Source organism: Erythranthe guttata, chromosome 14 (assembly GCF_056151865.1).
Source record: "Erythranthe guttata isolate IM_541 chromosome 14, IM_541, whole genome shotgun sequence".
In the NCBI taxonomy this organism is placed as follows: Eukaryota; Viridiplantae; Streptophyta; class Magnoliopsida; order Lamiales; family Phrymaceae; genus Erythranthe; species Erythranthe guttata.
This window is the reverse complement of record NC_142546.1, coordinates 25371317-25390433: the sequence shown is the minus strand read 5'-3', so window position 1 is coordinate 25390433 and position 19117 is coordinate 25371317. Positions and strand designations below refer to the sequence as shown.

General features: G+C 34.1%; 5 protein-coding genes across 6 annotated transcripts; 3 read left to right on the top strand and 2 right to left on the bottom strand.

The window, feature by feature from the left end:
* Positions 1 to 1563: 1563 nt before the first annotated feature.
* Positions 1564 to 4973, top strand: LOC105959560 (putative TPR repeat-containing protein At1g05150). Its single transcript, XM_012983697.2, has one exon. It carries the CDS (start codon positions 2228 to 2230, stop codon positions 4640 to 4642), a length of 2415 nt encoding a protein of 804 aa, XP_012839151.2. The 5' UTR covers positions 1564 to 2227; the 3' UTR covers positions 4643 to 4973.
* Positions 4974 to 5505: 532 nt separating this feature from the next.
* LOC105959561 (uncharacterized) lies at positions 5506 to 6351 on the top strand. The gene has a single exon (XM_012983698.2). The coding sequence runs from the start codon at positions 5639 to 5641 to the stop codon at positions 6128 to 6130; it is 492 nt and encodes a 163-aa protein (XP_012839152.2). The 5' UTR covers positions 5506 to 5638; the 3' UTR covers positions 6131 to 6351.
* A 210-nt stretch (positions 6352 to 6561) lies between these two features.
* On the top strand, positions 6562 to 9393 carry LOC105958946 (SH3 domain-containing protein 2). The gene is made up of 10 exons (XM_012982946.2): positions 6562 to 6869; positions 7214 to 7324; positions 7425 to 7494; positions 7579 to 7730; positions 7935 to 8036; positions 8139 to 8339; positions 8432 to 8494; positions 8586 to 8678; positions 8771 to 8845; positions 8956 to 9393. Exons 1-10 carry the CDS (start codon positions 6810 to 6812, stop codon positions 9070 to 9072), a joined length of 1044 nt encoding a protein of 347 aa, XP_012838400.2. The 5' UTR covers positions 6562 to 6809; the 3' UTR covers positions 9073 to 9393.
* A 1104-nt stretch (positions 9394 to 10497) lies between these two features.
* LOC105958945 (B-box zinc finger protein 20) lies at positions 10498 to 12152 on the bottom strand. Its single transcript, XM_012982945.2, has 3 exons — positions 11759 to 12152; positions 11177 to 11647; positions 10498 to 11070 (listed from the first exon to the last, which is right to left on the bottom strand). The coding sequence occupies exons 1-3, from the start codon at positions 11945 to 11947 to the stop codon at positions 10753 to 10755; spliced, it is 978 nt and encodes a 325-aa protein (XP_012838399.2). The 5' UTR covers positions 11948 to 12152; the 3' UTR covers positions 10498 to 10752.
* A 5006-nt stretch (positions 12153 to 17158) lies between these two features.
* On the bottom strand, positions 17159 to 18910 carry AP3 (K-box region and MADS-box transcription factor family protein). 2 transcript variants are annotated; one of them, NM_001310131.1, is given in 7 exon segments: positions 17448 to 17657; positions 17785 to 17829; positions 17914 to 17955; positions 18130 to 18229; positions 18325 to 18386; positions 18453 to 18519; positions 18611 to 18798. In NM_001310131.1, coding segments are annotated over 7 exon segments (714 nt in total).
* Positions 18911 to 19117: the final 207 nt, after the last annotated feature.

Sequence of the window (19117 nt, the reverse complement as noted above, 5' to 3'; positions counted from 1 at the left end):
TTGCATTTTATTAATTTTCTGAGCTTTTCTTAGTCTCACTCGAACGATGCATCCATTCTCCCTACGCTGCTTGCCGAGATATATAATATTAATCGGCAGAATTTACTTTTTATTTTTTCTCCAATTTATTAACCGTAAAGCTCGTTCTGGGTTTGAATTTTTCGATTTTATCATTTGTTTGTCATGAATGCATAGATTTCAATTATCTTGCATTTAATTAATTTTCAGAGTTTTTGTTATTTCGGATCCTAGAGCATGTTTGTATACACTGACACTTGTGGATTGGCATGATAAGAGTTGTGATTTTTATTTTTTTCGTTATGTTGTTCAAGTTCGTTTATTTATCTAAGAATCTTTGAGCGTGGATACCACTTGCCGCCGCTGCCTCCTTTGTTTCCACATAAGGTTATTTCTATCTTTTTGATTATTTCTCTCGATTTCTTAGTTTTTTTTTTTTTTGCCAGATTTGTTCACCACTGTCGTCACCGCCTCTCTTACTGTCTCTTTCGTTCACCGCTGCAACGGCCGTTGTCATCGACTTGCCCTCCCTCTGTTTCGTTATTTTCTATCTTTATTTATGTATTTTTTGAAAAATACAATTTCTGATTTGAACAGCAGTAATATGACTATAGTCATATTCTAGTCATATTCTAGTCATATTCTAATTTGAACAGCAGTAATATAGTCATATTGTAGTCATATTCTAATATGACTATCGTTGAATATGACTGTAGTCATATTAGAATATGACTATTGTTGAATATGACTGTAGTCATATTCGAATATATTTTTTCTTATCGTTTCAAGTTGACTTGTAATAACAAGATTCAAATAGTGATTTTTGTGTGTGGATGTTGATTGGATTGTTTTCGTAAACATTAGGTCATATTCGTTGTTTTATATTATTTAGTAAACATGACTGTTCCACGCTATATAATTGGATTTTTTAAGTTGAAAATGTAAAAAAATAATATAAAAAAGAATATGACTATAGTTGATATAGTCACATATAGTCATATTCAACTATAGTCACATTCGGGTAGTTAATCAGTCGAATTTTTTTTTTAATTTTATTTGTTTAAAAAAAATAAAAAAAAATATTTTTATTAAAAAATATGTTTATTAAAAAAATATTAAAAAATAAATAAAAAATACCAAATAATGTTCGAAAATAATAAAAATAAAAAATATTTTTTTTTTATATTTGGTAGCAGTTTTTTAGCATTTAAACGTGTGTGAGAGAAAGAGAGAAGAGAGAAAAAAGGAATAATTGAGGCAACATATTATAATTGACATAAGGGTAAAATTGGAAATAAAAATTCTAGGGGGTTATCACAAAGAAAGATTTAAGGGGTGGACATATCACCATTTCTTAGCGATATGAGGGGTTTATTGCTAATGACCCCTAATAATTAAAAAGCTCCATATTGCTAATTTACTTGGCAATTTTTGTTTATAAAATCTTACTTATAAAAAAAGATTGAAAGAGATAGGAATGAAGTCAATCAGGTGATATGATAATCCCACAAAAAGTATTTCTCTGAAGTGTAAGAAATTGTCATAATTAAGGCAATAATAATGATCACCACTAAGCTACCGTTAATCCGAAAAAAGATGTGACAAATTGACAAAAGGATTATTATTAATAATAATAATAATCCCATAATAAAAGAGAAATCTTTAATTCCCAGTCTGTCTCTGTGCCCACCACTTCATTCCATCACCAATCACACAGCTAGAGAAAATCAAGAAAATAAAAATAAATTAATTAAAAAAAGAAAAGGAAAAAACAAATGCCGAAAAGAATCTAGAGAGAGAAACAAACACACAGCAGAATCCTTCTTCTTTGCCTTCCGAACAAGATTCTAATCCAGCCAAGGGGAGCAGGTACACAATCTACAAAGAATTTTTTCGCCACCAGATTTCGGAATAATAGCTGTTTTCTCTGATTCGCTACTAAACCCCCCCTCCCGCATAGCTGGAAAATCCCCCTTTTTTTTCTCGAGGTTTCGAACTGTCAGATGTTCGTTCAAAACCTTCCCTTTTCGAGATTTTAGAGTTTCAATTATCCTCCTCCGGCGAGTAATTGGAAATTGAAGCTCTGGTTTAGGTTACCCTTTTCATCCAGGATTTCAATTTTCCCCAAAATTACCAAAATCTCGAATTCAGTCCCGCATTTCCAATTCAAAACCCTAAAACGGACTGGAACTCGGGGTGAAATCGAAATATGACGACTAGAGGGAGCAGATCGGAGAAAGTGAAGAGGATATTCCAGCAATTCGACACGAACCGGGATGGCGGTTTGAGCCGGGATGAGATGGCGGCTTTGGTGGTGGCCGTCAACCCTAGGGTTAAATTCAGCGTCGAGCAAATCAGTGCAATACTCGACGAGGTTTTCCGTACGTACGGAGATTTCATCGACGGAGAGAAAGGCCTCACCTTTGACGGCCTACTCCGCACCTACGACGACGGGGCCGGTGACGTGGATCGAGATTTCGACGCCCTTGGCCTCGAGCTCAAACCATTGGAGGACAAAAATGGAATTTCACATGCCTCCGAAGAGGCGGCCTCTTCCTCATCTGTTGTTGCAGACGAGCGTGTAATGGAACCCCACAAGAAGCTGCGTACGGCCGCGTGGGCTGCTTCTCCGAACCATGGCATTGTGTTCGATGATACTTGGAAGCTTGTTGATGACTTGGAGGTTTTAATCAAAAGGTTGAAAACGAAACAGATGAAAGATGGGAAGATCAAGAATGACAACTCAGATGTTTTCTCTGATCCTGGTTGGTCTAGAGAGCTGGGCCCATCAAGTGAGATTTCGGACAAGAGAGTAATTTGGGATGAGTCGGGGCCCGATTATGCAGCTTTTGTGAAGGAGTTGGGTGTTTTGAGGTCTAGGGCAGATAGGGCAAGATCAAGACCCGAAGCTTTTGACGGGCAAATGGCGATTGGTCGTGTGTTGTATGAGCATTATCTATTTAAGGAGGGATTGGTGAGTTTTAAGAGGGCTTGTGAACTGACTCCGTTTGATGTGAAACCGCATTTCCGGGCTGGGAATTGTTTGTATGTGCTTGGGAGGCATAACGAGGCCAAAGCAGAGTTTCTGCTCGCTTTAGAGGCGGCAGAGGCAGGTGGGAATCAATGGGCGTATTTGTTGCCTCAGATTCATGTGAATCTTGGGATTGCACTCGAAGGTGAAGGCATGGTTCTCAGTGCTTGTGAGCATTATAGGGAGGCTGCTATTTTGTGTCCCACTCATTTTAGGGCACTGAAGCTTCTCGGCAGTGCTCTGTTTGGTGTCGGAGAGTATAAGGCAGCTGTCAAGGCGTTAGAGGAGGCCATATTTATGAAGAATGATTATGCTGATGCCCATTGTGATTTGGCTTCTGCGTTGCATGCTATGGGCGATGATGAGAATGCAATCAAGGAGTTTCAGAAGGCGATTGATCTAAAACCGGGCCATGTGGATGCTCTGTATAATTTGGGAGGGCTTTATATGGACATGGGCAGGTACCAGAGGGCTTCGGAGATGTATACTAGGGTTTTGAGCGTGTGGCCGAATCATTGGAGGGCGCAACTGAACAAGGCTGTCTCTTTGTTAGGAGCTGGAGAAACTGAGGAAGCTAAGAAGGCTTTGAAAGAAGCGTTGAAAATGACAAACAGGGTCGAATTGCACGATGCTATATCACACTTGAAGCAGCTCCAAAAGAGAAAGTTGAGGGGGAACGGTAGTGGCAATGGCGAGGCGGCATTCATTACCGTAGAGCCGTCGAAATTTAAGGTTGTGGGCCAGAAAACTACGCTGCGGCCGGAACTAGCTGTTGCTCTCGATATTAGAGCCTTTCAGAGGATCACAAGATTGAATCGGTGCGATGTTGAACTACTAAAGAAAGAAATGAGTGAATCGGATGTTCCAGTCTCCTATTCAGGGATTGGCGAACCCGAGAAGTCAATACGCAAGGCTTCGCTCGAAGTTATTATTTGCAAGTTACTTAATTTCTTGAAACCCGAAACTTTTGTAGGATCTGTCAAAGCTATAAACCAGAAAATCCTCTCTGTGTTGGATGAATCTGACTTTGGCCGAATCGATTTAGGCATGTTTTTTGCTGTTCTTGCTCCACTATGTGGTGGTTCTTCAGACAGGCGAAAGCAGATTGCGTACGAATCACTTTTATGGAGACCTGTCAATGAAGGCAGCACGCAGATAAAGAAATCCGATGCTCAGAGATACATCAAACTGTTGAGGGCAATCTACATTCCTTCGCACGGCATTAGTGAAATGCTCGAAATTCATGGAGAAACAGACGACTCTTTGGTTTCTGTAACAGAATTTGTTGCCATGTTTGATGATCAAGAATGGGGGTTTGGTATAATTTCGACGCTATTGAAGCTCGAAAATGGGGATAGGAGTCGCCATGGCAGACATATTTGTGCTACTTGCCGATATCCAATCATTGGGTCCCGCTTCAAGGAGATGAAATCGCACTTGAGCTTGTGCAGTCAATGTTATTCCGAAGGAAAAGTGCCTGCTTCTTGCAAGCTGGATGAGTACAGATTTAAAGAATACGCAAACGAGACAGAAGCCGTGAAAGATAAATGCTTGTGGTTTGGTTCTAAAGGCTCATCTGCCGGTGGCTCGTAATTAAATGGAAATTGAAATTTAGTCGTTCGGTGTGAATTATTACTTATATTATAACTCGTGTGGAGTGTTTTTTTAGGAGGGGCTTTTGTGCATTGTAGAATAAACCCTTTTGGAAGTTTATTTTGACCCGGGATTCTTTTTTTCCTTTCTTGTTTTATCATTTCAGTGTAGAGGGGTGTCCATTGTTGTTGCAGTTGCTTTCTCTGACTTCTTGATGAGGTATTCGAATCTCTTATCTATATAATCGGTGTAAATCTGTATTGATGATTCATTAAGTTTGTACTGTGTTTATCTACATATTTGTCGATTATTTGATTTGATTCTTTCTTCACACTAGCTTTTACTCATTTGCTCGTACGTATTTCTTTTGAGTCACACACGATCAGAGAAACGAAACTCTTAATCCTTAAAAATCACGCACAATGTTAAGACTAAAGAGTTATGAGCACTCTTCTGTATGAAATTTCTTTGTTAGGAAGTTTAACCAATCACTCTTCTTCGTTACTCTTTTGATGATTACCTCGACTTTCGTGTTATAGAATAGAGTGATGGAATAGAATTATATGAAATAAAATAAGTTCTTAAAGGCCGAAAGCAGAAACATATCACGAGCGTTTATGTTCGTCATTGGCAAATTTACAATACATTATTACAGTAGCGATTTCTTTTTGATTTTGTATTGGTGGATTTGATGATTGTCTCCATATATATAAAATCCTTCTTTCTTTCCAAGCATGAACTATTGCAACTATACGTTGGTGGGGACAAAAGTGAAATCGAAGAAATCTCTGTTTTTTTTTTTTTACTTCTTTGTTTCTGTTAGTTAACTGCTAGCTTCCTTATTACTGAACAAATCTAGGGCATAATCTAATGTAGTTGTATCTATACTTTTAAATATTTGTTATATTCGTATTTTATATTCAAAGAAGTTGGTTATAAATTGATGACACAAACTACGGAAAGAACACAACACAACAGAACACACAGTCAAGTCAAATGGGGAAAAACTTGTGTCTGGTTGCTGTGTTTTTTTCTCTGGCAATAGTCGGATCGACAGGCTACGAAGAAGTTAACACCGCCGTTGATGCTCAAGGGCAAAACGACGTTGCTTCTATGAACGTGGAAGAAATTAATAGCAATGAAGTAGTGGTAAATAGTAACGGAGGGGCTGGCGGTGGAGGAAGAGTTGGGTGGGGGTGGGGTGGAGGAGGAGGCGGCGGCAACAGTGGTGGAGGGTGGGGGTGGGGAGGAGGAGGTGGCGGTAGCACGTCTTGGCGGTGGGGTTGCAACAGCAATCCAGAAGGGAAAAGAGGACATAATTTGCAGAGGAAGAGAGAATTTGCAGTTGAGGACTTCAAGAAAGGGGAATTTGCACAATGTGTTGTCGAAGGAAGGTGTAAAGGCATGAGATTGGATTGTCCGTTACACTGTGGAGGGCCTTGTTTTTATGATTGCAGGCACATGTGCAAAGCTCATTGCAAACGTTAATCAAAAAAAAAAGTTTACATTTTTCATTGTAATACAATTCGGTCACTTTTTTTTTTGTTGTGTTTAAAGCTTTTTATTTGTTGTCGGAATTTTATGTTTTGAGAGTGTGTGTGTGTGTGTGTTGACTTTTTGTTTGTTTGTTGTTTGGTAACCATGATTGAATGATTGTTGACTTTCATGTTTGAAGTGTACTTGAAGTTTTAGTTGGTGATGGGATTATATATATTGCATGCAAAAATGATAGGCAGGTTGAGTGATGGGTTCAATTGGGTGTGCAATTGAATTAATGATGTTGTCGAGGGGGTTGGCTTCTCATATTCTCATGTGCAGAAAGGGCATAGTTGCAATTATGAGTTATGATTGCAGGAATAACAATAATCTCTAATTGCTGTGTTACTATTTAATTAACCCCTCCTCGATAATTCCTTATTGTGATTAAGGACTAAAACAAAGAATATCTGTTCAGCGAATGAGAGACACGCGCTACAGGAACCTAAAAGCTGGTCAAAGATGGTCAATGATCAATATATAGTCACAGTACGGACTGGTGCACCTCCGAACAAATTCAAAACCTCGAACCGTTGCCCCACAACGCTTCGAACTCGAAACTTGAAATCTCTCTCTCTCTTCTCTCTCTCTCTCTCTCTCTCTCTCTCTCTCTTTCTCTCTCTGTAATGAAATGGAAGCCATCAGAAAGCAAGCATCAAAGCTCAGAGAACAAGTCGCCAAGCAACAGCAAGTACTCTCTCAGTCTCCTTCATCTCTCTCTCTCTGTCACACACACACACACACACACACACACACACACACACACACGCACGTATTGCAAGCCCTAATTTCCATTTACATTCTGATTGTTTCGACGTTTGTGATTCTGCAGTAATCATTTCCTCACGGAATTACGTTTATGTTTCATCAACCGAGAGAAGGCATAATTTAATAATACTTTAAACAAGTTGAAATCGCAGTTAAAAACAGATTATGAATTCGTGGTTAATGATTCATATCACTAATTTTAGTCACGAGCTAGTTTTGTTTGGAGAAAATATTTTTAATTCGATTTTACGCCCAATTGTCTAATAGGCTGTTCTCAAACAATTTGTTGGCGGTTCAGACAATGTTGAATCGTGTGAAACTGAAATCCAACAGAGTGATAAACTCGAGAAGCTATGCATATCTACTCGTGCTGCCAAGGTTATCCCATCATATTTACCCTAAGATATATATATAGATATATGTATGTATATATGCTCTGTTTATATATTCAGTGTTCTTTGTTTTTGTTCCTTATCAGCATTTTCAAAGAGACATTGTGCGTGGTATAGAAGGCTTAATTGTAACTGGATCCAAGCAGATTGAGATTGGTATATTGTTTACATTAACTTCTAACATATACAAAACAAAAAAACAGAAACAAAATATTTTAATTTTTGTATATATATATACAGGTACGAGGTTGTCTGAAGATGGCCAAAAATATGGCAGTGAAAATACATGTACTAGTGGCAACACTTTATCTAATGTCGCACTTACCTATAGTAAAGCTCGTGCTCAAATCGAAAAAGAGCACGAAAATCTGCTGAAACTGCTTCGAACACAGGTTTTTGCGCTAATTCGTTTATCGTAAACATATTTAATTGGCTTGATGAACGTCGTAAGTTGATGAAAATTACAATGAATAGTACATGTTGGATAAATTTTTGACAAAGTTATTTGAGATCAAGATTACTTCGCATTATGTACATTATCTACTAAGCTATATTTTCCGTTTATGTAATTTTGATTTAATTACACCCTAATCTAGGTTACAGAGCCGCTACGGGATATGATAGTCAGATCTCCATTAGAGGATGCTCGTCGTCTTGCCAAGAGATATGATAGAGTGAGACAAGAGACGGAATCTCAGGTACCAACTTAAGTTGAGTCGAATACCAAACATTCCTTCTATCAAAAAAATTGCAAATCCGTATTTAATTCGTTTTTTGGTCTTCTTTGTCGATCCAAACAGGCCATTGACGTTGCCAGATGTCAATCTAGAGCAAGGGACACAAACGTCAATTCAGAAAACATGTTAAAGCTTGAAGCTGCAGAAAGGAAGCTTTACGAGCTTAAGTCAAACATGTTGACCTTGGGTAAAGAGGCATCTGCTGCAATGGCTGCTGTGGAAAGTCAACAGCAAAGGTTGACTCTCCACCGACTAATAGCCATGGTAATTTATTTCACGTTTCTTTCTATTTTCTACACCTTAAGAATTGGCGTTTCGCAATTTTTGCGTACTTCATAAGTTTTTCTTCGTTGAAGGTTGAAGCCGAGCGAGCATATCATCAACGTGTACTACAGATACTCGATAAGCTTGAATTGGAGGTGGTGCCACCATCTTACCTTAAAAATAAATCTCTCGCACGTTTTACTTTACTTAATAAATAATAACTAATTTAGTATCGGAAAAAAGCAGATGTTGTCTGAGCGCCAACGTGGCGAAACTACTACTTCTCCAGCTGGCTCATATGAAGGATCAACTGATGGCTTGGGTTACTTCTTGGGGGAGGTATTTTTATTATTTATTTTCAATACTTAGTTTTTTTCATGTTCTAGTTACGATTTTTTGATTGATGATGAAGTCGTCTATCATTATTGAAGGTCATTCATCCGTATCGAGCGGAATCTGATGCTGAGTTGACATTAGCAGTTGGTGATTATATCGTCGTTCGAGAGGCATATTCTTTTATTCTTTGACTAATTTCCACAATTCATTATGTCTTTTTATTTATTTTTCTTGATAATTATTCTTGTGAAATATAGCTGTGTTTTTTAATTTGTTGTAGGTGAGGAACGATGGATGGGCAGAAGGCGAGTGCAAAGGCGAAGCTGGGTGGTTTCCTTACGGGTTTATTGTTAGACGGAAACGTATTCCTGCAACTGAAGTGGTTCAAGTATTCTAACTGTGAATCCTTAAATTCATTTGTGGTATGTTTTTTTAAACCTTGGAGTTCCGTCTTGCTGTATGAATGAGGTCAGTGCATGTTGTTGCAAGCTCGATTCGACGAATTTTTGAGTTAATTAACTTCAACTTTTAAAGTTCGATAAAAATCAATGGTGATGAATTTGTTTTGGCTAAAAGTATATAGTAAACAAGTTACATGTTGCCTATAAATCAATTCTGAAGAGGACGAATTTAACTCTGTTGTAACTTGTAAGAAGTCCAGTTGTTAAAAGCAATTGTACACTTGTGAATAATTTTATTAAATATTTTCCATGTGATTCATGTGCGCTCTGTCTGTGCAACTTGTAGAATTTAATGCTTCTTCATCAGAAGCAAAACTTTCTGATTGGATGAATCTTTGATATTTTCAACTTGTAAGAATTAGGTCACACACTGATTTTGAAAGTATATTCTCCTAAAAGACGATGTCGGAAAATATCTAAACCTCTTTAAATTCTTAAGGAAAAAAAAAATCAAAGAAAATAATTTGGAAAAATACAGTTTTAATTTTCATCCCTCAAGTTTGCACTGATTTCACATTTGGTCCTCCGTGTTCATAAAAAAACACATTTACTTTTTCATGTTTCAAAAATTCAACATTTTTTAGTAATTTTCGTTAGTACTAACAGATTCAAACGTGTGCCCCGTGACTGCCTTAGTTGACGAACCAACGTTAAATTGACGGAAATGACAAAAAATGTAAAAAATTTGTAATTTTCTCGAAAATTACGATGCCCTTTTGTCTCTCCTTGTGGCTTTTCTTTAATTATTAGATCAACATTTTTTCTTCATTTTTCGAATTAACATTTTTTTGAATCTTTTTTGTATTTGTATACATTTTAATATATGTACTAAACTATATCCATTATGTGAAGAGATAAAAAGGAATCAAATTAAGATGTAAGATGGGCGATAAGTTTAAGAAACAAATCTTGGAAAAAGAACCATGGTTTAAACTAAAGAAAAATATAACACCTCTGATTTGATTGACTTTAATAATCAAGGTGATATACCAAATACTCTATGTTATTGTTAGTTTATTTATTTATATATTTGTTTTCACAAGGAGAGAACAAATGCAGATCTTGATAGAGTTAATTCCTAATTAGGTTTACATGTTGATGAATATGAGCACACATGATATTTCAATTCAACATCAATTTCTGTCGTCGAATATTTCGAGTCAGTTCCGAAATAAGAAAAAAAAAATTGGAAAGGATTACTACCTTTTGAAACCGTCACTTCCGCATATCTGATCAAAAACACGGTGACGGTTACACCGGATAAATTTTTATGGTTTGATCTACACACCAATGTGGATGTGTGTGTTTTTGTGTCCGAAAACAAGTGACCTTGTGGGTTGTGATTGGATTGTACTGTACGCTTTGTACCAGACTAATAATGTAAATCATCGTACTTTCCTTGATTTCTAGAAGCAGCTGTCTTTTTTTTTTTTTCAACACAAGATATTTACAGACAAAAACATTCATGCAACCACCGGCTACATGGGATGCAAAAAGAAAGGGCACGGTGAATTGGGAAACGAGAAAGAAATATATCAAACTATAACAAGAAAACCAAAAATGGAATCCATAAAAAAAGAAAAAAAAAGAAAAAAAAAAATCTGCCTCTCCATGAACTACCAGAAAGTTCTTGATTTCTTATTAGTGTTGTTCGAAGGTGGAGGGCTGATCTGTGGAACGGCAAATGAGTTGTCGTCACTTCTTTTTCTAGTAGAAGATTTCGTCGTGTTATTACAATTTATAAATTCATCGGACTGTTGTTGTAGCTGTCTGAATCCATTATTTGGTAATCCAAATGCCAGATCTATAGACTGATTATTATGCAACGGTGGCGGCGCTTGCGGGACCCAAAATCCCATTCTCTCTCTGCTGTTATTATTGATCTGATGAACATCATCATTCCAAAACGGTGACACAAAATCATTTTCTCCACTCTGCAAAAAAAAAAAAAAATTCACAAAATTAATATATCTTCAAAAAAAAAAAAAGATTAATAATTAGGTATAATTATTGTTATTATCAAGTATATAAAATAGTTACCTTGCAGAAAGCATATGGAGAAGGAGATGGAGAATCAAGAAAATCCTCCACGTGCCACCCGGGCAACGTCTCGATCAAGTACTCTGAAATGCTGCTTGCCGGGATTATTGATCCATTACTCATACTCACACTCATACTCATATTCATATTCAATTGATCAACAACATTGGTTTTGTCTGCACAGGGTTCTTGTGGTCTGCTTTGAACTGTTGCACCCTTTGCATTAGAAGGTGTACAGTTTGAATCTCGGGGGTTGACATTCGAAACAGCGCTGCTGTTGGTCAAACTAGAAGATGCTGATTCCGTCGGGTATGATTCGGAATAAAGGGTACAAGTAGCGGAAAGTTTGACTCCGGTGAGAAGAAATCTGGTATGTTTTTTAGTGTGCTCGTTTGCATTGTGTATCGGAATGTCACACTCCCGGCAAAGAATTGCCCTATCTTGCTGGCAGAACAACAAAGCCTTTCTCTCCTATATTAATTAAAAAACAAAGAAATTAATTAGTTTAATTATGTCTTAATACATATCAATAAAGTTGGACTAATTGTAATTAATTTAAATAAATGCATTATTGATTAGTACCTGGCATATGTCACATAGTGGAGGGGATTGTTTAGGAGAGGGGTGGTGGAGGGTGAAGCGCTGGTGTTTTCCGGCGAGTTTGTTGGCGTGGTGGACGCGGTGGTCGCAGGCGGCGCAGAGGGAGGCTTCATCGGCCACGCAGAATACCGATGCTTCGTTTTTTTCGCATACATCACATTGGATCTTCATTGGATGTGTATGTATAATCAGTTGTTGTGTATGTATATTTGTTTTTTTTCTTGTTCAGAAGAGGGAGAAAAGTAAGAAGAGTAGGTGGGGGAGGGAGGCGTTGAAATTGGCAAGATAGATAGAAAATGGTAGAGGATGATATATGTATATATATAGTATACATGGAGGAAGATGGATAGGGGCTTTGTTTTTGTTTATTTGAATATTTATGTACTTGAGTTCATTTTTTTTATTTAATATATATAAATTTATTTCTTTTTACTTTTTTCTAATTAAAACGAACCTGGCTCGAATTTCATATTTTATAAATAAAAACTAATATTTGTTTAAATATCGTTATGTTAACGAACTGAGTTCGAATAAAGTTTTAACACTGAATTTGGAATCAAGTATCAAATAATTTTGATCTAATATATCACCATTTTGTGTTTCATATTTAGTTAAATCAATTACAGTTAGTTATGCCTTGCAGGAAGGGGTATATTTCGTGGAGTAAAAAATCGCAAAGTCAAATGACACGAGTTTGAATAAATAAAAAGTTACGGCCACCTCTTAAGATAAAGTTAAATTACGAAAAAACTTTTCATGTTTGGGTAATTACAACCACCCATCTTAACTACAAATGTCATATTTAATGGAATCTTCTAGATGTGTAATATTTTTCAGTTTGTACATGTTTATCTCATTTAGCGCTCAAGTGTCTTAGCTTGTAAATATCAAATTGTGGTGTATCAGTAACTGTATTTTTGCATAAAACGAGTATAAACTTGTTAAAAAAATTATAGTTGATGAAAGAAATTGTAATTACCCAAACATGATGAGTTTTTTCATAATTTGAACTTAGATAGGGGTGATCGTGATTTAATCTTATATATTTTAATAAATCCCAAAACATGTAATACACGAAAGTATAAATGGAGTAACTAATGAGTTGTTATAAACTCATAACAAACGGAATATACTTTGGGTACGGTTCAGTTAAGTTTGACCTACATATAACGTGTTTTATAGGTTGGATTATTTTCCTAAATGAAAATTTTAATGATACAAATTGGGAATTTATGATAAAGTAGGAATGGGGCAAGAAATTAAAGACTAAGATTACTGTAGTGGTATATTTATTTATTATTGCGAAAGTAAATAAAAGTGGCCATCAACCATACAAACTCTAACACACCCCTCTAACCTGGCTTTAAAATAATGTTAAAGTGTTGCCACCCACTTTTATTTATTTATTAATAATATAATTGAGTCTGTCTGAAAATTAATATGATGGCCCCATTAAAGTATACTTAAATCACACCATCATAGAATATGTTTCCCCTTAAGGTGATTAATATTTGATTATCAATTCTTTTTATTTATCCTCTTGTTGAGATTTCATTGGTTGAGATATATTTGACCAAAACATTTCAAAATCAATACTTTTGTTTATCCAGAAATTTACTACATGTGATCAGTTTAAATGTTGGGGGTTTGGAAGCAATGCTCTTGTAAAAAAAAAAAAAAAAAAAAAAAATTGGACTTTTTTCTTGGATTAGTTAGGAAGAGAGAAAAATTTACGACTTTTTTTTGTATAATTTGAATTTTAGGTGAACTAAATAATAAAAATTGGACTAGTTAAATAATAATATGTGTATTATATGATCGAATAATTTGTAATTGAGTAGGGGTTTGAGTCTACCCTAGCTATAGACTGGACTCGCCTTTGATCTGAGTTTAAATTACTTGTCAACATTTTCTAAATCGAACTCGTCGTCTATAATTTTAAATAAAAAATATATAGAAAAAATAAAACTTATTCAGCCAAAGTCTTGTAGTTAAAAGCTAGAACCCTATTATTTTTCTAATTTCTTCATTTTCGGCTTAAGAAATTAAAGGGTGGGATTAACTTCTTAATTGTCACTTAATCCCTCGTCGTTGTACAATTTGGTATTATTAAAATAATATATTAGCTATGATTAGTATTGATTTAATGCAATTATGTGCTGGAAACCAGCAAATCACTACACAGAGAGTGATTAATTAAGTTAATTAAAATTGATGGTGGGGTCAACGAGAGTTTTCACACGACGCAAGACTGCCTATGTTCTAACGTTTGAGCAACATGGTACCTTTTTATTCTATTTTAATATTATAATAATAAATAAATAAAAAATTGTTTCTCGAACAGGTGGAAATAAATAATTGGGAGATCTAAGGAAAAATCACATACCCATATTTTAATATATATATGTGATTTATTTAATACAGCTTGTCCTTTTGCAAAATAATGTCATGCATGATGTAATACCGCTAAAGTATTAATTTTGTATTAGCGATGCTAATTAGATTTATTTAGGAGTTCGATAAGATTAACATGGTGACAACATTTGATCAACACACGTTTCCGTACATGTGATTAGTGATAACCGTGTTTTGACTATTTGACCGTCTTCAACCCTTAATCTCAATTAGGGCTCTATTTATCTTTATTTTATTTTTCAAAAGGAAAATTACAGTTTTCGCCCCTCAAGTTTAACTCTATGTCATATTTGGTCCTCCATGTTCTCAAAAAACGTATTTAGTCCCTCATGTTCCAATAATTTAACACTTTTGGTCATTTTCGTTGATTTACCGTTAGTCCGTTAGTTAAGCAAGTCATGGAACACGCTTGATTCCATTAGTTTTAATGAAAAATTGACGGAAATGACTAAAAGTGTTGAATTTTTTAAAAAGAGGGACCAAATATGTTTTTTTGTGAACACAGAGGACCATTTTGTTATTAATTTTACATGGAATAAAAAGAAATAAAATTACCCTCTTTAACTTTTAAATATTCAATTCAATGTACACTGTGAATGATTTATTGTGTTTCAACGATGTAAAATACTATTATTCTTTTTCAAAGTCCCAAAAAACTTCATTTCAGAACGTGCAAAGTGGAATTAAGCCGAAATTAAAGTATGTCTTAATATGAAATAGATAAACATGCGAATTATGGACTTTATCGGACATAATATATTGGCAACCCATAAGCTGTCTGCCCCCACATTCAAAATCTGAGATTCCTGTGCTTAAAATCTCTTAGGTATAAGTTTGACTTGAGGGAGAAAAAAAAATGCTGGAAGCTGTAAACTGAGTGGACAATTTGGTGTATTGAATTGCAACAAGTACATGCAAAGATAAGCTATAAAATGTGTGGATAATTCATTATTATATAATATGCTATTCATTATATGCATATAACATTTATTTTTTTAGGGTCTTCATTAATTTTCCTGCAAAGAAATGTAATTAAGGGTCATTAGTTTACTAATCAATACATGTAAAAGATATAATTTTTTCTTAAGTGAATAATGTGCCAGCTAATTAATTACACAAGAAGACAAACAGTCACTTTATTGTGCCAAGGATTTGCATGATATTATTGATATTTTGTTTATTAAATAAATAATATTCATAGGATTTAATTATTTAAATGTTGAAGATGAAATAAAAGGTGGATTACATATGAGATGTCGGTATCATAGTATTATGAACTATGAATGTAAGAACAGAATATATATATATATATATATATATATTATATATATATATATATATATATATATATATATATATATATATATATATATATATCATCCTCCAACTCTTATTCATATGCATTTCATCTGCCCTGATTTTCTATTTTTTCTAAGGAAGACAGCAAAATTATTGTACTATTGTTTCCTCATCCAACAATATCTTCCATTATTTTAATTGCAATTATTATTATTCTTTTTTTTTTATATATAAATATTTTATAAGTACATTTATTTAAAAAGTACTAACAAACATGCATGTTTGCCTACACTAAATCACACGAAATTATTTAATTGTAAAAATCCGATGTACTTACATTAAAAATCGTATTTTCTGTAAGATTCGAATTGATAAGCTGGAAATTTGGAACAAGAGATTGATTGTAAACTAATGAAATTTCTAAAATTCCGCCGATTTCGAGACATTTCGAAATGGGAATGAATTTTTGTATTCCATTTTTTAGGATCGGAAATCTTAACCCAATTTTTACTTCCGGAAAATTTAGAAATTTTCCAAAAAAATAATTTTCGATCTAAATTGTCCGATTTTCACCCTAGATAACGTGAATGTTTACATTGGGTGGGCTATTGAATCAATAAGTGGACTTTTTACATAGCCCAATCACTTAATAAAGCCCATTCATATTTTGGGCCTATTCTCTATAAACTTTGAATTCTGAATTTCTGATGGTTGATTTAATTTTACTTTTTCCTGAATTATGATTGTTGATTTTAGTTATTTTAATTAATTTAGAGATGTGCTATTTCCACCCTAAAAAAATCTTATTTCACCACCAAATTAAATAGATTTCCAATTTTACCTCTTTTTTCTTCTTTCACCTACATTTTTTTCAAATTTATATACCATATACCACTAAACTAATTAAAATATATAAAAAATCCCACCCTTTTCACTGAAAATCTCACCCTCTCCACCTTAAGTGAATAACACTTTCGTCAGTGAAAAATATTTTCGAAGGTCAAAAAGAGCAGGAATTCACGTTTTTTGATAAATAAATTAAGATTGCTTGTATGGAAGGTCATGAACTTCCTCCAGAATCAGTTTGACTTAATATAATTTCGTTTCCTAAAAAAAAATTACATAATATGTTGGTCATCTGATATGAAAGTTTAAATATCTTGTAATAAATATTTCACTTTAAGAAATAAAAAAAATAATAAAATAAATTAATAAAATAAAAATAGAAATAGTAATAAGTTAGAACACTTGAGGATTAAGTTAATATAAGAAAGGGTGGTCGATTATAAAATTTGAGGGGTATTTATGACATTTTATAATATTTGGTGGTGAATTGAGATAATTTGGGGTGGAAATAGCACCACTCTTAATTTATAAACCCATGTAATACCAATTTTGAACTTAGTTCTTCATGTGTATTTACTATTTACCGCACATATGTCCTCTACACATCATCAATGTCGCCACGTGGCACTGTACGATCAAATTAGCACTCTTTTTTTTTTTTTTTTTTTGAGAAAAATTAGCACTCTATACTATTTAGTATTTACTAATTTTGTATGTTAATTCATATTATGCACTTTTTAAGTAAATAATAGCCGTGGAAAAAAATAAAAAATAAATAAATAAAATCATATACATCTCATATAGATTCAATTCACAACGTCATAAATCCAAATTCCAAACCAATTAGTACTTCATAAAAATGAAACGTACAAACATTACAAATATTTCCGCAGATAATAATTAATTAATAGATAGATTCATAACTAGCTATCCATATCATACATACCTAAAAAAAAAAAACAGAAAATAACACTAGCAAACATAGTAGTTTTTTGTTTTCATACAACATATAGTAATAACTCAAAAGACCTTACATAAAAAAAAACTCAAAAGACCTAATTTGTTCATAGTTGACTAGTCAATCAGACAAATTAATTAGGAGACATAATATTCACTCAAGCAGAGCAAATGTGGTCAGATCGGAGCCTCCGCCGCCACTATGAAGGCCGGGGTGGTGGTGGTGGTGATGGTGGTGCGGGTGGTGGTTATGGGGGAGGCGGAGGGCGATAATTCTCGGACCTCCGTTTGGAAATCCGAGAAGAGAATTATAATCACCTTCATTTTCAACTAATCCATAGTGTGGGTCTTCTTGTCTTGCATCCTAGTACCAATCATTATATGAATATCATTTAATTTAAGTACATATATATACTATAATTAGTGTTAATTAAGTAATGAATTATTACAAGATTTGATATATAGAGAGAGAGAGAGAAAAAAAATCTTACAAATTCAAGCACTAGGTTCCTGTTTATTTCTTCAACATTCCTTAACTGCAAACAAAATTAATTAAGAACAATTAAACGATCAAAGAAAAATTTAATTTATTGAGCTACAAACAATGTATTAATTTATACCTTCTTTTTGCTGGTATCGATCTGGCTGCTGATAGCTTTGTACTGTTGCAAGTTTAAATTAATTAGATTATAAATTAATTTGCTTAATTGTGAGTGTTATTTTTACGTTAATGACCACTTAATTAAAATAAATTTTGTTCAGTAAATATAAATTAACAGCAGATCTGAAAACCCTAAAAGAGAGAATAATAAAAATAAAATAAAAGAAAAAAAAACCTTTTTTTCGCGAATGATGGTGAGAGAGTTATCGATCTCTTCGATAAGATTAACCATTTGTTCGTAGCCTAGATCGTTCAAGCTTTCTCCAATCCTTTGCCTGAAAATTACTCACATATATATCTTAATAATAATAATATATAATAAATCAAGCAAAATAAATAAATAATAATAATAATTGTAATAAATATAGACCTAATTTCAGTCCTCAGATTCCTGTTAACATCCTTGAGTTTCTTCAAGTGTTCTTGCATCCTCTGCATAATTATTTTTTAAGAATTTCCACGTAAGAATTAAAAAAAAAAAAAATTATAAGGAAAAACCTCATAGTGGGTATTCCAAACATCAACTCCAACAGCCTTCTGATATTGATCAAACATCTGTTTTGTCCTGCATAAAAAAAAAATAAACAAAATTAAGTAGAAGCTCAAATATTGTAGCTAGAGAGAGAAAGCTAAGTGGTAATAAATAAGAAACTGACGTGATGGAGGGGCTGATGTATTCATGGAGTTTCTGAGTACTGGAAATCATGAGAATGGAAACCTTGGCATCACAGAGAACAGTAAGCTCATGGGCTTTCTTGAACAGCCCATTTCTTCTCTTTGAATACGTCACCTGCCTGTTTGTTTGGTTCTCTATTCTCTTTATCTGTATCTTCCCACGCGCCATTTTCCTACCTTCTCTCTCTCTCTAGAACTCTCTCTCTATTTTTTTGTTTCTCTCTCTACAAATGGTGATAAAGATTCTGAAGGTTTGGATGGATGGATGGTTAATAGAGAAGAATGAAAGAAGAGGGGTTTAATTTGAATAATATGAGGGACCATATACGTTAGCCAAAAAAGGAAAGGCTTACCAAATTTGTGAAAAGGGGTTGCAGGGGCTCATAAAGTTATTTTAGAATGTGTCATTTCTTGTTAGCTGTCACCACCAATGTACAGAATTAATAATGTTTCTTTTTTTGTTTTCTGGTCCCTCTTTGATCGATATT

Coding starts and splice junctions, on each gene's coding strand:
- LOC105959560 (XM_012983697.2), top strand. CDS start 2,228: ATGACGACTAGAGGGAGCAGATCGGAGAAAGTGAAGAGGATATTCCAG.
- LOC105959561 (XM_012983698.2), top strand. CDS start 5,639: ATGGGGAAAAACTTGTGTCTGGTTGCTGTGTTTTTTTCTCTGGCAATA.
- LOC105958946 (XM_012982946.2), top strand. CDS start 6,810: ATGGAAGCCATCAGAAAGCAAGCATCAAAGCTCAGAGAACAAGTCGCC. Junction 7,325..7,424: donor TATCTACTCGTGCTGCCAAG/GTTATCCCATCA, acceptor GTTCCTTATCAG/CATTTTCAAAGAGACATTGT. Junction 8,846..8,955: donor ATTATATCGTCGTTCGAGAG/GCATATTCTTTT, acceptor AATTTGTTGTAG/GTGAGGAACGATGGATGGGC.
- LOC105958945 (XM_012982945.2), bottom strand. CDS start 11,947: ATGAAGATCCAATGTGATGTATGCGAAAAAAACGAAGCATCGGTATTC. Junction 11,648..11,758: donor CACTATGTGACATATGCCAG/GTACTAATCAAT, acceptor TAATTAATATAG/GAGAGAAAGGCTTTGTTGTT. Junction 11,071..11,176: donor CTCCATATGCTTTCTGCAAG/GTAACTATTTTA, acceptor TTTTTTTTGCAG/AGTGGAGAAAATGATTTTGT.
- AP3 (XM_088812611.1), bottom strand. CDS start 18,798: ATGGCGCGTGGGAAGATACAGATAAAGAGAATAGAGAACCAAACAAAC. Junction 18,230..18,324: donor AATCTGAGGACTGAAATTAG/GTCTATATTTAT, acceptor AGTAATTTTCAG/GCAAAGGATTGGAGAAAGCT. Junction 17,658..17,784: donor GGAACCTAGTGCTTGAATTT/GTAAGATTTTTT, acceptor GATTGGTACTAG/GATGCAAGACAAGAAGACCC.